Source organism: Lucilia cuprina, chromosome 2 (genome assembly GCF_022045245.1).
Source record: "Lucilia cuprina isolate Lc7/37 chromosome 2, ASM2204524v1, whole genome shotgun sequence".
Taxonomy (NCBI): Eukaryota; Metazoa; Arthropoda; class Insecta; order Diptera; family Calliphoridae; genus Lucilia; species Lucilia cuprina.
In genome coordinates, this window is record NC_060950.1 from 48489164 (window position 1) to 48502597 (window position 13434).

The following is a 13434-nucleotide window of genomic DNA, read 5'->3' on the forward strand; positions in this document are numbered from 1 at the left end:
TGGCTCTGGTACTACAGGATATCAAACAGAGATATTCAAATTTGTACCGATAGCCAAGCTGCTATCAAATATCTGATTGGTGTATACACTACATTTTAACTAGTCCAGGAATGCCGGGCATCCTTAAACAGGATGGCGAGACATTCAACAATCGTGCTCAGATGGGTATTGGGACACAGGGGTTTGACCGGCAACTGTATTGCTGATGAGTTAGCGAAAATAGGAGCATCAATGTCCGATAGGGACATATTTTATTCTTACCGAAGTTATTAACAATTGAGTTCAATATCAAAGGAATTAAAAACTTTGATAATTGCTCATAAATTAATATATGTATATCTCATCTAGTTTAAAAAATAATAAAAACTTTTGAAGTCTATAAAAATCGGAGAATTTGTTAACATGTCTGTAGTAAAAAGAAAAATGCTATAAAAAAACTCTTAAAATATGCTGAATTAGAGCACTTGATAAGTTCCGAAAATATATCATTTTATATTAGATATGAATTGAGTTTCAATCATTTAGAAAACATTTGATTTAAAGTCAAATATTTAGCAAAATTTAAATTTCTAGTACGTCAATCAAGATAAAAATAAGTACAACTTCCGGCTCTATTTCGAAATAAGGTAATTTGTAAAACATACATCTTCTAATTCCATTACTCTATAATTTTATTAGCCGTTTTTTAAGAACATATAGTTGATTTATATTTGAGAACAATGTAAATATGTGCCAAACATTAAAAACAATAAATAAAGATTTCTAGTATGTCAATCAAGATAAAAATAAGTACAACTTCCGGCTCTATTTCGAAATAAGGTAATTTGTAAAACATACATCTTCTAATTCCATTACTCTATAATTTTATTAGCCGTTTTTTAAGAACATATAGTTGATTCATATTTGAGAACAATGTAAATATGTGCCAAACATTAAAAACAATAAATAAAGATTTAAAATTTGAATAATATTATACAGTGCTTTAAAGATATTTTGAGAGTATCAAATAACACTCGGGAGTATCACGATACTTTTCAACATCACATAGTATCAAAAAAGTACGATCGTACCAATTTTTCCATCCCTGGCTGCAAGCAACCAAAGATAATATTTGTAATTTTTACGCTCTTGCTATGAATTTCATTCACGATCGGGTTATGTACGTGTGAATTGCTGAAAATCTTCGTAATTAGAACATATTATCTTGAAATTTACGACCTGTAGCGACATAGACAAACAGACGGACATAGTTAAATCGACTGAGAAAGTGGATCTGAGCCTTATATTTTTGGTTGTTACAAACATCAGCACAAACGCATAATACCATCCCTACTATAGTGGTGTAGGGTATAAACAGGCTGTTAAATACCGGCTATATTTTATTTTTTAACGTAATATTTCATTGCTTAAGTTAAATTATGTTAATACCTATATTTTAAAATTGCTAAGATTTTAATTCGTGAAATTTAAAGTGTTTATATGATTTTTTAATACAATAAACATAATAAAATAGAAATATTTTGAACATATGTATTTCAAATTTGTTTAGAATATTTTTAGTACATATTAAAGCATTCATGTAGTGATAAAAAATAGTGGACAATCAAAATTTCGTCACTATAGTGGGATTTAGTGGAAACCTTAGAGCACACTAAACATTTAATGCACTACCCCCAACTCTGAAACAAACCACACAATTTACAAGAAAAAAATATAAAACTCAAAATTAAATCTACTTACACAAAAAAATTCTCCCAAAAAAATCATCCATACTTGTTTGCAATAAAATAATTTTTTTTTAACAAAACACAACTATCTTCTTATCACTTATAAAATATCAACTTTAAACTTGAACAAAAAAATATTTTGTTATTTATGTAGTTATACAAAAACAAAACGGGACTTGAATTTTGTTTGTTATAAATAGAGAACATATGTTGAATTACTCATAGATTGCACTCTAACCCCCTTATTTATAAACTAATTTTTTTTTACAAATTTCGTATGAAAATTTAGTTTTATAAACCTTTTATAAAATAAAATGTTGTTTATGAAAAATGTGCTTAAATTACATTCTTAGAACATCATACAGATGTCATCGCATATAACCTAAGTTCTTAATAATATGTACTTACTTGCCTCCAATGTGAAAAAAGTTCTGGTTGGAAGTCAAAAGCACTGAATGTTCCTATTAATGATTTAACTAGCATACCATTTAAATTTCTACAAGGACAATATAGAACAATTTTTACTTAAATATAAATAAATGTCTCTTTAAATATGATAGATAATTTATTTTTTTATTTTTAATGCTGTTTATAAACATACTTTCAAGTTATCATAAAATGAATTAAATTTCTTAATATATTTTTATTAATGTTTACACCGAATCCATTATGTCCTGTACTGGTAGCTCCTTAGTTCTGGATTATTATATAAAGTTTGTTTAACGTCGTCTCTTCGAGCTAATGCGATTTACTCTTTCACATTTTTTGCTTCAGCTACAGGTGGAGAAAAAATAAAAATGAAAAATGTGACAAACTTTTTGTGTTTACGCTGTAAATAAAAAACAAATAACAATAGACAAACATCAATGAAAATACATATACCAATTTAATAAAATATAATGAGTATTTTTAGCACAAAATATATATTTAAAAACAAGTAAAATATTATAGTCGGGCGATGTCGACCATATAATACCCTACACTTGTTTAAATTTTGAAGGGGCTTTTTATAGGGGGGAGGTTATGAAATGAGATCCTATAATTATAAAATTCACGATTTGTCTTTTTCATAGTTTGGTGGTTAAATATATTGCCATAAAGTAATTAATTGTGTATATTATATTGATGAAAGTTGAGTCAGTCACCCCCTACGATTAAAGATATAAAAAAAATATTTTTTGCCACGCCGCTATTTTAAGTCCGATCGTAACATATCATATATCAATATTTATGTCTTGACTATAGCTATATTTCAATCTTAGACAATTTTTTAATTCGACATCATATTCCTTCCTAACCAAAATCTAAAATTGTGGCATAAAGAGCTATTTTACGGGTATTTAACAATACCTGTATAGTTCTAACTATAAACAATTAATTGTGGTCGAAAACAATTTTTTTAATTTTAATCAGCATTTAATTCTATTAATTCAGGTAGGTACATAAAAATTAAACATTTTTTTATAAAAATCGATGGAAATTAAAGTGTCATGCTAAGTTTTTTGCATGTTTTTAAAAATTTTTATTTATAAAATGTGATAAATTTATTTTACGATAAACAAATCGTCTAAGGTGAAAATTTCGACATGTCGGATGGACAAAGCTAAACCACTATAGTGCTGTATTATATAATAAAATTTCCTCTTATTTGATAGGAAGTAAGATCTGGAAGGGTTTGTAACTGAAAATATAACAGTTTTTTAAATTATTTTCCCTAAAATTTTTTTCGACGGTTTTTCCTTGCAAGTTAATTATTTTTTGTGAGAACGGTTGATAATGAATATATGAGCATTTGTATAGCCACAATTTCAGATTATGGGGAATTATCCGAGATGTCATAAGTAAGGTATATAATTTAAAAATCGTCTAAGGATGAAATGTAGCTACAGCCAAGCCATAAATATTGATAAATCATATGTGACGATCGGACTTAAAATAACGACGTAATATATAAAATACTAAAAGGGCGGAATTTCTAGGAGTGACAAAAAAATAATTTGTATATTTTTGGAAATGTTATTAGCATATCTTTAATCCTAGGGGGTGATGACACGACTTTTTTTGTCCATAGAGACCGATCCACTCTAGTGTTATATAAATGCCAAAGAAATTTATCAATATTTGCAGAAACTTACAATTTTCAAAAATTTTTATAAAATATTTTTAGCCACCCTATTACAACAATATGGGTATCAAACTGAAGAGGACAATTGCAGTATTTTTATCTCGTATTTTGTTTTATTTTTAAAAAATAAAAAGATGTAAAAAATATCCTTATAAAAGTTTATCCTTTATTATCCTTGAAATTTTATACAAAATTGTTTAACAAAAAATATTCATAATAAAGACATTAGAATGGAGTACAAAAGTCTGAAATTTGGTCTTCATAGCTACATTTGTTTAATTTTTATAATATTTTTTTAATATCTCAATAACTTTATTAATAAAATCTTCCCCTCTGAAGTCTTTTTTATGTTAAAATATTATGTAGAAAAATTAGAAATTTGATATTGTGGAACCGAGTTTCTTTATCTCTACGATGAAAAGTTAAAAAATTGGAAACTTTGAAGAATATGAAAGGATAAAAATCGATTAAGGATATCTTGCATTTTTTATCCTTTCATGTTAAAACTACCTTCTGGGAATGTATATTTTAATTTAACACAATTATTTCAAACTCTATAGTTATTCTAAATTCTATATATCTTTTAAAAATACCTTTGACCTCCCAATAATGTTATCAAAGTAGTTAATTATATAGTTTTCATTAAAAAAAATACAAACGGGCGATGGTATATCATGTGCAATTAGTAAACCACGATATACATAAATATTTAAGTTAGGAAAGTATAGCCAGACTGGGCCAAGCATATCATACTCTACACCAATTGTGAATTTCTTTCAAATGTGATTTATTTAAGGAAATAAAATATTTATGTTAAATTTTATTATCATATTTGTAAATATAACATATATTTTTTTCTAAAAAACTGACTATAGAAAATAATAATATTATAGGATTAAAATTTTAAAGGACATTTTTTTTAGTTTTTTTATTCTAACATATTCAAACTATTTTATTTGTAAAAATACTGTTATTCTCCTATTTCTATCGTTTTCACATGCACAAATCACAATTAAAAAGAACAAAAAGGGACAAACAATATTTTTGGCAGTTTTGTTTTTGTTTTAATTTTCTCTTTCTCTTCTGTATCGTACGCCAAAGTTAAATATTTGTCAACTTTTTTACGTCGTGCATAAGTTTGACCTTTCGATTGTGACAGCTTTCATTTAAATACATACAGTAAACACGAGCTGTCAATTGCAGTTTGACGCAAAGTATTGTATGTGTTTGGGCCTTAACTTCTTAATATTCTTGTAATTCAATTTAAATTTTTTTATGTATGTTTACTAATAATATGGTAATAGCAGTCTTTATTAATGTGTTGTTATTGAAAATAGTCAAACCAAGTCTTGAAAAAAATTTGAATTTTTCTTTCATGCACTACACACACACTATTAATATGGAAGTATACAACGTTGTACAGGGCAATGCATAGACTTCTGTGAAAAGTGGAAATAGTGTATTTTAATTAAACAAGTAACACATTGTAGTTTGTAACGCGTCTGCCGCGAAAAGTTCAGCAAAACTTTTCAACTTTTGACGCGTCGGCAACTTATCAGGGTTTTATTTTGTTTTGTGTAGAATAAAAATATAATACATAATAAATTTCACCAACAATGAAAATATTAAGAATTGAAAAAAAAACTTAACATGTTGGCCTCTTAAATAGTGTAAAAGAAAAATCAACGCGTGGTGTGTAACTTGTTATATGCTGCAAGTTAAACAAGCGCAGAAAATTTGAAAAGAGTAAAACGCGTTGCAGCCTCAACGCGTTTTGTGTTGTTCCGCCTTTAGTATTTTTAATGAAAATGCACCAAAAAATGCTTGGCTATTTTTAATTTTAAAGATTAAATTGCATTAATTTAAAATGATAATTTCTTCACATAAAAACAACATTTAAAATTAAAATGTACAAAAAATATTAAATAAGAATTTACTTTTGTTATGCATTCTAGATAATAATTTAGGGTGTACGTTTTTTTATAAATTATGCTTTATAAGATCCAAGTTGCACACCACGCGTCATTTTGATTTTTCTTTAACACTATTACTATTTAAGAGGCCAACATTAGGGTTCTATAAATCGACTTTCGAATAATCGAACAATCGACTTTTTGTCGAAAAAAGTCGATAACTCGACTATCGTCGGTGAAAAAAGTCGACTTTGTTAATAAAAGTCGAAAAAAGTCAAAAAGTAGAATTTTTTACGAGTGTGTAAAAAATGACTTACTGTAGGACCTGGTTCACACTAGGAAACTTTTGATTTTGTGTGTGAGAGAAAGATATGGTCGATATTTCTTTCTCTTTTTCTCACACACGAAAATCAAAAGTTTCCCAAAAAAAGTTTCCTAGTGTGAACCAGGTCTAGTGCGACCAAAGTTTAAAAAGCAGTTCATCATCTACACACAAAAATACACGTATAAAAGCAAACAAATATAAATGAAACAGAGACAATAGAGTTAGGAGTGAAAAACAAATCAGAATAATGCATGATCTGTTTCGAAATGTTTCGAGACAACTTATGAGTGATTTTATAAAATTTTTGTTTATTTAAACAAAATGCATTGTTACAAGAATAAAATACAATTAGTATAATTTAGAGTTTACTTTTAATCGACAAAATGCAAATAATCAATGGCTATAAAATATTAAATTTTTTTTTTACTCATATGTATTCCATAATTAGTAATAAATTTCATTTGTAATAAATTGTAATTAAAAAAAAAAAAAAAACATCAACATGCTTTGTTAAATGCTTTGAAGCAACTAAATAAAAATTTTGTATTTTTTACGCCCTTGTTAAGAGGTTCGTTTACGATCGTGTTGTGTAGCGAAGTACTATGGTTGCAAAGCATTAAGGCCGTTTGTACGTAAAAGTTCGAACTGATCACACTGATCACTCGTAGATTTCTAGATGTTTTTGCCTAATTATATCAAACACTACACAACTCTCAACGAGCGAGACGAGTAATATTCCGTTTCTAAGTTAAGCAAGTTGTGTGTGATTATAACTCATTGTTCGAACCTACACATCCTGCACATGCTTGTTTAATATTTTCACAATAGTGTACGTGTATTTTGATACTATGCAGTACTGTGAATTTAAAAACAAGTATACCTATACAGATGTTTAGTAGGAAAAATTCGAAAAACGTCGGAAAAATTAAAAAGTCGATAAAGTCGGAAAAATTCAAAAAGTCGAAAAAAGTAAAAAAAAACATTGAAAAACGTCGGAAAAATTAAAAAGTAGGAAAAAAGTCGAAAAATTAGGAAAAATTCAAAAAGTCGGAAAAAGTCAAAAAAGGTCGGAAAAAGTAAAAAAAAGTCTATAAGTCAAAAGTCGGAAAGTTGAAAAAAGTCGGAAAAAGTCAAAAAAAGGTCGGAAAAAGTCAAAAAAAGTCGTATAAAGTCGAAAAATTGAAAAAAGTCGGAATAAGTCGAAGAAATTCGAAATAAGTCGAAAAAGTCGGAAAAATTCAAAAAGTCGAAAAAGGTCGAAAAAAGTCAAAAAGAAGTATAAAAACGTAGGAAAAATTAAAAAAAGCCGAAAAACGTCGGAAAAATTAATAAAGTCGAACAAGGTCGGAAAAAGTCAAAGAACGTCGGAAAATTAAAAAAGGCGAAAAAGGTCGATAAGTCGAAAAAAGTCGAAGAAAGTCGGAAAAAGTGGAAAATTCGAAAAAAGTCGAAAAGTCGACTATTTATAAAATACATATAGTCGAAAAGTCAAAAAATCGACTTTTCATATAATGCAAAAAGTCGACTTTTAACTAAATGCAAAAAGTCGAAAAGTCGACTTTTCGCTTTAACTATAGAACCCTAGCCAACATGTTAAGTATTTGTTTAAATTTTTAATATTTTCATAAAATGGATTTTATATGGAAATTTTGTTTTATTAACCTTTTATAATATACAAATTTTGTTTGTGAATAAGGGGGTTTGTTTATAATAATAAATAAAAGGAAAATACAACCCACTAGATGCTGACATCGCCCCCACTTAACTCCCAAATAGTAGTCCCCAATAATAAATTAAATGTGAAGAGAAATAATTCAGTTGAAATATAAAAAGTATATCTGATTCAACCGACAGCTGATCTCAGTTTTTTCCGCAGTATATAATAATCATAAAATCATAGAAAAAAATCTTTGAAGAGTTTTAGCTAAAATAATAATGAAATGACTAGAGGATACAAATGATGACTAGAGGATACAAATGATACACTTCCATTTGTTGATAAGAATATTATTATAGTTTGCTTGGACACATTGATATTCAGAATGACAAATCAACTGCCTCAGTTCAAACCCGTACTGGAAATTCTTCAAAGTCTATCAACAAACCTGTAAGGACAACATTTTGGCCTACTATATTTATGTATAATGTGGAAAAATTAAGCATTTTCTGGATCAGTTATAAGCAAAAAACCGAAAATATTTTTTAAGAAAAAAAAAAACGTTAATTGATCTAAAAGTAAATTATATCTTTCGGATGCCTCTGTTCATCCATAGATGATGTCCATTTTAAAGGAGAAAGTAAATTCGTATTAATTTACACTAGAGAAGCTGTCCGAAACTTCTTAAGTAATTCGGGGACTGTACTCTAGAATGGACACTGCTAAAATTCTAAATGCGTTGAAAGTAGCTAATGTGGTATCTAGAGTATCTAAATTTACAACATCATTTTCTACCAAAAATAACATTGACACTAGTTTATTTCCGGATTCTTTGCTTCCAGGAAAAGGTTTGAGTAATGTCTCCCATATGAAATATCTTTTGAGTCAGTCTATAGTGTCGAAAAAGTATCAGGAGATTTAATGTAGGAACTGTCAGAAGTGGGGTTATATTGCACGCAATTGTAATAAGTAGGGAGTTAAAAAATGTTAAAATTCGTTAAATGTTAAAAATTCGTTAAATGTGATAAAATACATAAGCCGGAAAAATGTGCATGAAGTGCTCAAGATGAAAATCTATCTGCAATTATTGCGGAAAGCCAGTTCATATAGAATATATATTTCAGACAAAAAGGCATGTATAAATGAATTACGATAGAGAATACAAACTGCTACAAGTCCAAACAACAAGCATGCAATTATTGATGAATTTCTAAACTTAACGAACTATTTTATGGAGCCCGAGAATTTATCTTTGAAATTTTAAATTAAAAATTTTCTTGATTACTATAACATATCGATATAACATATCGATCTTCAGTTAGACTATTTTGACTTCCTATTAAACATACCAAGGTACTTTGCTTTCTTTAAAAACACCACTTGGAATGCATTCTGAGATTATCTAGAGTTGTTCACAGTGGGATTAATGCCATCAGAATAAATAAATCTCTGTTATAATAATATCGATGACTCGATTAAGGATTTTTCAGGGCGAAAGACTTACCGAGCGCCTGTACTGCCTTTAAGGATATATACAAAATCTTAAATAAAAAGAATTCTTCATTCTGTCAAAAGGAAATTGTTTAATAGTGGTGAGATTTTCCGCAAGTATTATTTTTCAGTCTATGAAGAAAAGGTGAACAAAAAGGCTCCTGTAGAAGGTGTTGTTGAACAAGCTGTAAAAATGTACTGGAATTTCAAAAATAAAATATCTAATTACCTGATAAAAAAGTTTACAAGGACAACGTATGAATTTTCGACAATTATATTTAATAACTGCACACGTAATGGTTATTTCTCTATAGAATGGAAAAACGCTGAAATTTTCCCTATTAAGTTTTAAGGTCAAACTCGAGGATTTTCGTCTAATTCCACTAATCTCAAATCTTGGAAAAAAGAGCACTTTATTAAGCAAAAACTGGACAATGAATTTATAATACATCCGTTATCTTGGTTCCAATTTAGATTCAGGCAATCTCACTCAACAACACACACTATTAAAATTCCACAATTATATTACAAGAAATCTGAAATGCGTACGGTGGCAGTATCTCTCGACATCCAAAAAGCTTTTTATACAGTATATCATAAGGGTATATTATACAAATTAGTAGAGCTTGGTGTTGATCCATTTTTGCTAAAACTTATACAAAGCTATTTAAATAAGATAGAATTTCGTATCTAGATGAATGAATCCTACTCATCGGTTGGTGCAATTAAAATTGGCGTACCTCAAGGAGGTGTATTAGCAACCTTTCTCTTTAACATCTTCCTTTATGACTTCACACATGAAACTGCGGACTTAAGAACTATTTTATATGCTGATGATTGCCTTTTTTCTCACAATACATCACCTAAAGCAGCTGCAGCAGGACCGTCATCGCATCTTAACATCATAAATGAATATTATAAATCATGGGGCATCCATGTGAATCCTGCAAAGTCAGAGGCCATATGTATAAGGAATGCTTCTGGAAAATATCCCAGACATGTAGTTTCAGAGAGCAAAAAGCTGACTTTATCTCTTGAAGGTGCCATTAATAACACTTGCGAAGGCTAGAATGATTTCCTTCATGTTCTTTGGAATTTTGAACATCAGACACTGAGAAACCAAAATTATTGATATATAAAGTCGCAATCCGATCCATGTTATTATACGCCTTCCCCATTTGATTTACCATCTTGCAATTGGAGGTTTTTGAAAGGAGCATGGATAGACAATGCATATATATATATATGAATTTTAGGACATTCATTAAAAGAAGATTTGTGGGGAAACTTGAACACCATGAAAATGGCCTTCTTAGGGAAGCATTTGATGTGGAAACAGACAGTAATTTGGTAAATTCAGTCTACCTTTCTCCTATTGTTATCATCGGATATTAATGACTCTTTCCCCTACGACGTCTTACCGGATTTCTACAGGAAATCTACTTCGGGCAGATTCGGTTGCTTAATAGTGATATCTATTCGAGTTTTTATTATTATATATGATTTCTTTGACATTTGTACATGTTATTTTGTACAAACCGATGTTTTTATGTATGGTCCCTTCGAGATTCTTATTGATTTTTTTTTGGTAACTCACTCTTTTTGATATTGTTAATTCCGCGAACAAACATTTATTTAAGGTTCTTTTTTACATTTGTACAATGTACATTATCTTTGTTATTTTAGTAGCTTATCCAGTTATTGTGCATTAGAATGAAACAACTAAAGTTCTAAGTTAAATTTATAATAAAAATTAAAAAAAATATATATTGTGCATTAGAATGAAATTACTATAGTTGTAAGTCTTTGTCTTTGAACGAAAAAATGTCTCAATCAATTTTTTTTAACTACTTTGAACGGAGCTGCTACTATTTTAAAATCTTATGGCATAGTAGTAAAAAACTACTATAATAATGTCCATTTTTAGCAGAAAGGCTTATAAAGAGACAAGTTTTTTTATAACAGACTATTATACTGTTAATGTTACTACAGAAAAATTTTGAAACTTATTTCTTTATTTATCTCATAGGTTTTCTACTGAACTTGGGTCGAGGGGTTCTCCCATTCCTACACAAAACTAAACCAAACACTAACCAATACCTCTTTTTTACGTGGGATGTCTTTTTGCAATTTTAAATAATTTTGTTAAACATATAACAAAACATTTCATAACATTTCTGTTACGACAAATTCCAAAAATTTGTTAAAACATTTACTCTTACACAATGTTATTTTATATCCACATATTAAAGGTTTTATTCATAAACATCGATTTTAATTGTATTGTTAGAGCATATAAATTGTCTATAACAATGAATGAGACAAACATAATAATACTGACATTCTACATTGTTTGTGTCTCGTAAAGTAGGTGGAGCTGTAGCCAATTTAGCAGCAATTGCGGCTTCTTCAACAAACCCGAGAACAGGAGGTACAATAGTTCGAAATATATCCATATCCATTTCTAGACAAATATAAAATTATTAAAATGTTTATTATAAAAAACATCATTAAATTAAGAGTAGACAAAAAATATCATTTAACTAATGTATACAAAATTTGAATTCTGCAGTATATAAAATATCTTACTAAAGGTTTGTGTCGCTAATGGCTCATAGAGCAGCGAATATTATTTATTTGTTTTATTTAATATCTTTTGTGCCTTTAAATTCGCTGTCCTTAACATCAAGATAATTTTGCTTTTAAAAATAATTATCCATAATAGTTTCATAGATTTTTTGAATTGGCAAAAAAAAATACTATTTATTAAATACATTAATAAGAAAATCTCAACATTTAAAACATTTATTTTACTAAAACAATTAAAAATATATTTTTATTTATTTATTCACTAACCACAAAAAAAATGTGTGAAAGTTTCTCGTACGTAGAAAACGCAGTGTTTTTCTTTAAAAAAAAACTGATGAAGCACACACTACCTTCTAAAATTAATTAATTTATATACTTTTAGGCTGCTATTAATAAGGTGTATTGCAAAATCTTATAGCTCGAAAAAAATATAAACATTTTGGATTTAATGTTGCAAATTTAAAAAAATGCATTCGAATATACGTATAAATAAATTTTAATCCTCACAATTTAACTCTTTTAGTTAATGATTGTAAAATAATGTGTTAATTCACCATGTTAAATATTTAACATAACAAAATTTACTCTTATATCCAATTTACGCATGCATGAAATCTACTAGATTTCATTTAAAATCTCTTTATAAATCTATACCGTTTATACTTACAATTTTTGACATTTAGGGAGATTTAATTTTTGCTAATATTTCTTGAAATTGAAAAATTCATATTTAAATATAAAATTACTTTTTATTTTAAATAAACTTTTTTCAATTTATAAAAATGTTGTTGACATTTTTATATTTTTTCTTTTATTTTTCTCTCTTTTCTTATGCAGCGTCGTATTTTTTAGTATTATTTAGGAAAAAACAGAGTTGAATTACAAAAAACAACTAGATTTTAACGAAATTTAGTTACGAAATAGTTTTTTTTTTGTATGGGAAATCTAGTTAAAATCAACTAGAGATTTGGCTCGAAATCTCATAAGTACTAGATTTCGTGTATGTGTAAATGGGGTATTAGTCTAAAAAATATATTTTTGAGGAGAGGGGAAAAATTTAAAAAGCGATTTTTTCTACGAATATTTTTAATATTTGGTTTAATTCTATTATTATTTTTCATAATTGTTTTGAACCTTAAAATCTAAATTAAAACAAGAAAGTGTAGTCGGGCGTGGCCGATCATATGATAACCTACACCAGTTATTAATATAAAATGTGTTTTATTTTTCTTAATAAATTATCTATCTTCATGTGTATAGAACATTATTTCCGATCCATTTAAGCTGTTTATGTTTATGAAAAACTAATTTTCTGAAAGAGGGTTTATATGGGGGCTTGAGGCAAATATGGACCAAAACTGATAAAATTTTGAGAATAGATTTTTATTTATATAATATTTATTTGTGCTGGATTTCACAAATTTTAACAAAAAGCAAAACACAATTTAAAAATGGCGATAAACAATGTTGACAATTTTCAAAACAAACTTTGAAAACTTGCTTCTTTTATCTAGTTAAAAAATATATTTACTTTGTTTGAACTGCTTTATATTGAGATACAGGTATACCAGAGAAACAAGCCGATCGGCTCAAAATCGGCAGTGCGC

General features: G+C 28.0%; 1 protein-coding gene across 4 annotated transcripts in view; it reads right to left on the minus strand.

Moving 5' to 3' along the window:
* Nucleotides 1-2279: 2279 nt before the first annotated feature.
* LOC111686206 (serine/threonine-protein phosphatase PP2A 65 kDa regulatory subunit) overlaps nucleotides 2280-13434 on the minus strand; it is a 79599-nt gene continuing 68444 nt past the window's right edge. Inside the window, exons 7-8 of one of the 4 annotated variants that reach the window (XM_046945251.1) lie at nucleotides 11580-11702; nucleotides 2280-2501 (exon numbers count right to left, since the gene is read on the minus strand). In XM_046945251.1, coding sequence (XP_046801207.1) covers nucleotides 2476-2501; nucleotides 11580-11702 — 149 coding nt within the window. In that variant the 3' untranslated portion in view covers nucleotides 2280-2475. Of the gene's footprint in view, nucleotides 2557-11579; nucleotides 11703-13434 lie in introns of all 4 variants that reach the window. The other 3 variants (XM_046945252.1, XM_046945253.1, XM_046945254.1) reach the window with 3 other exon arrangements.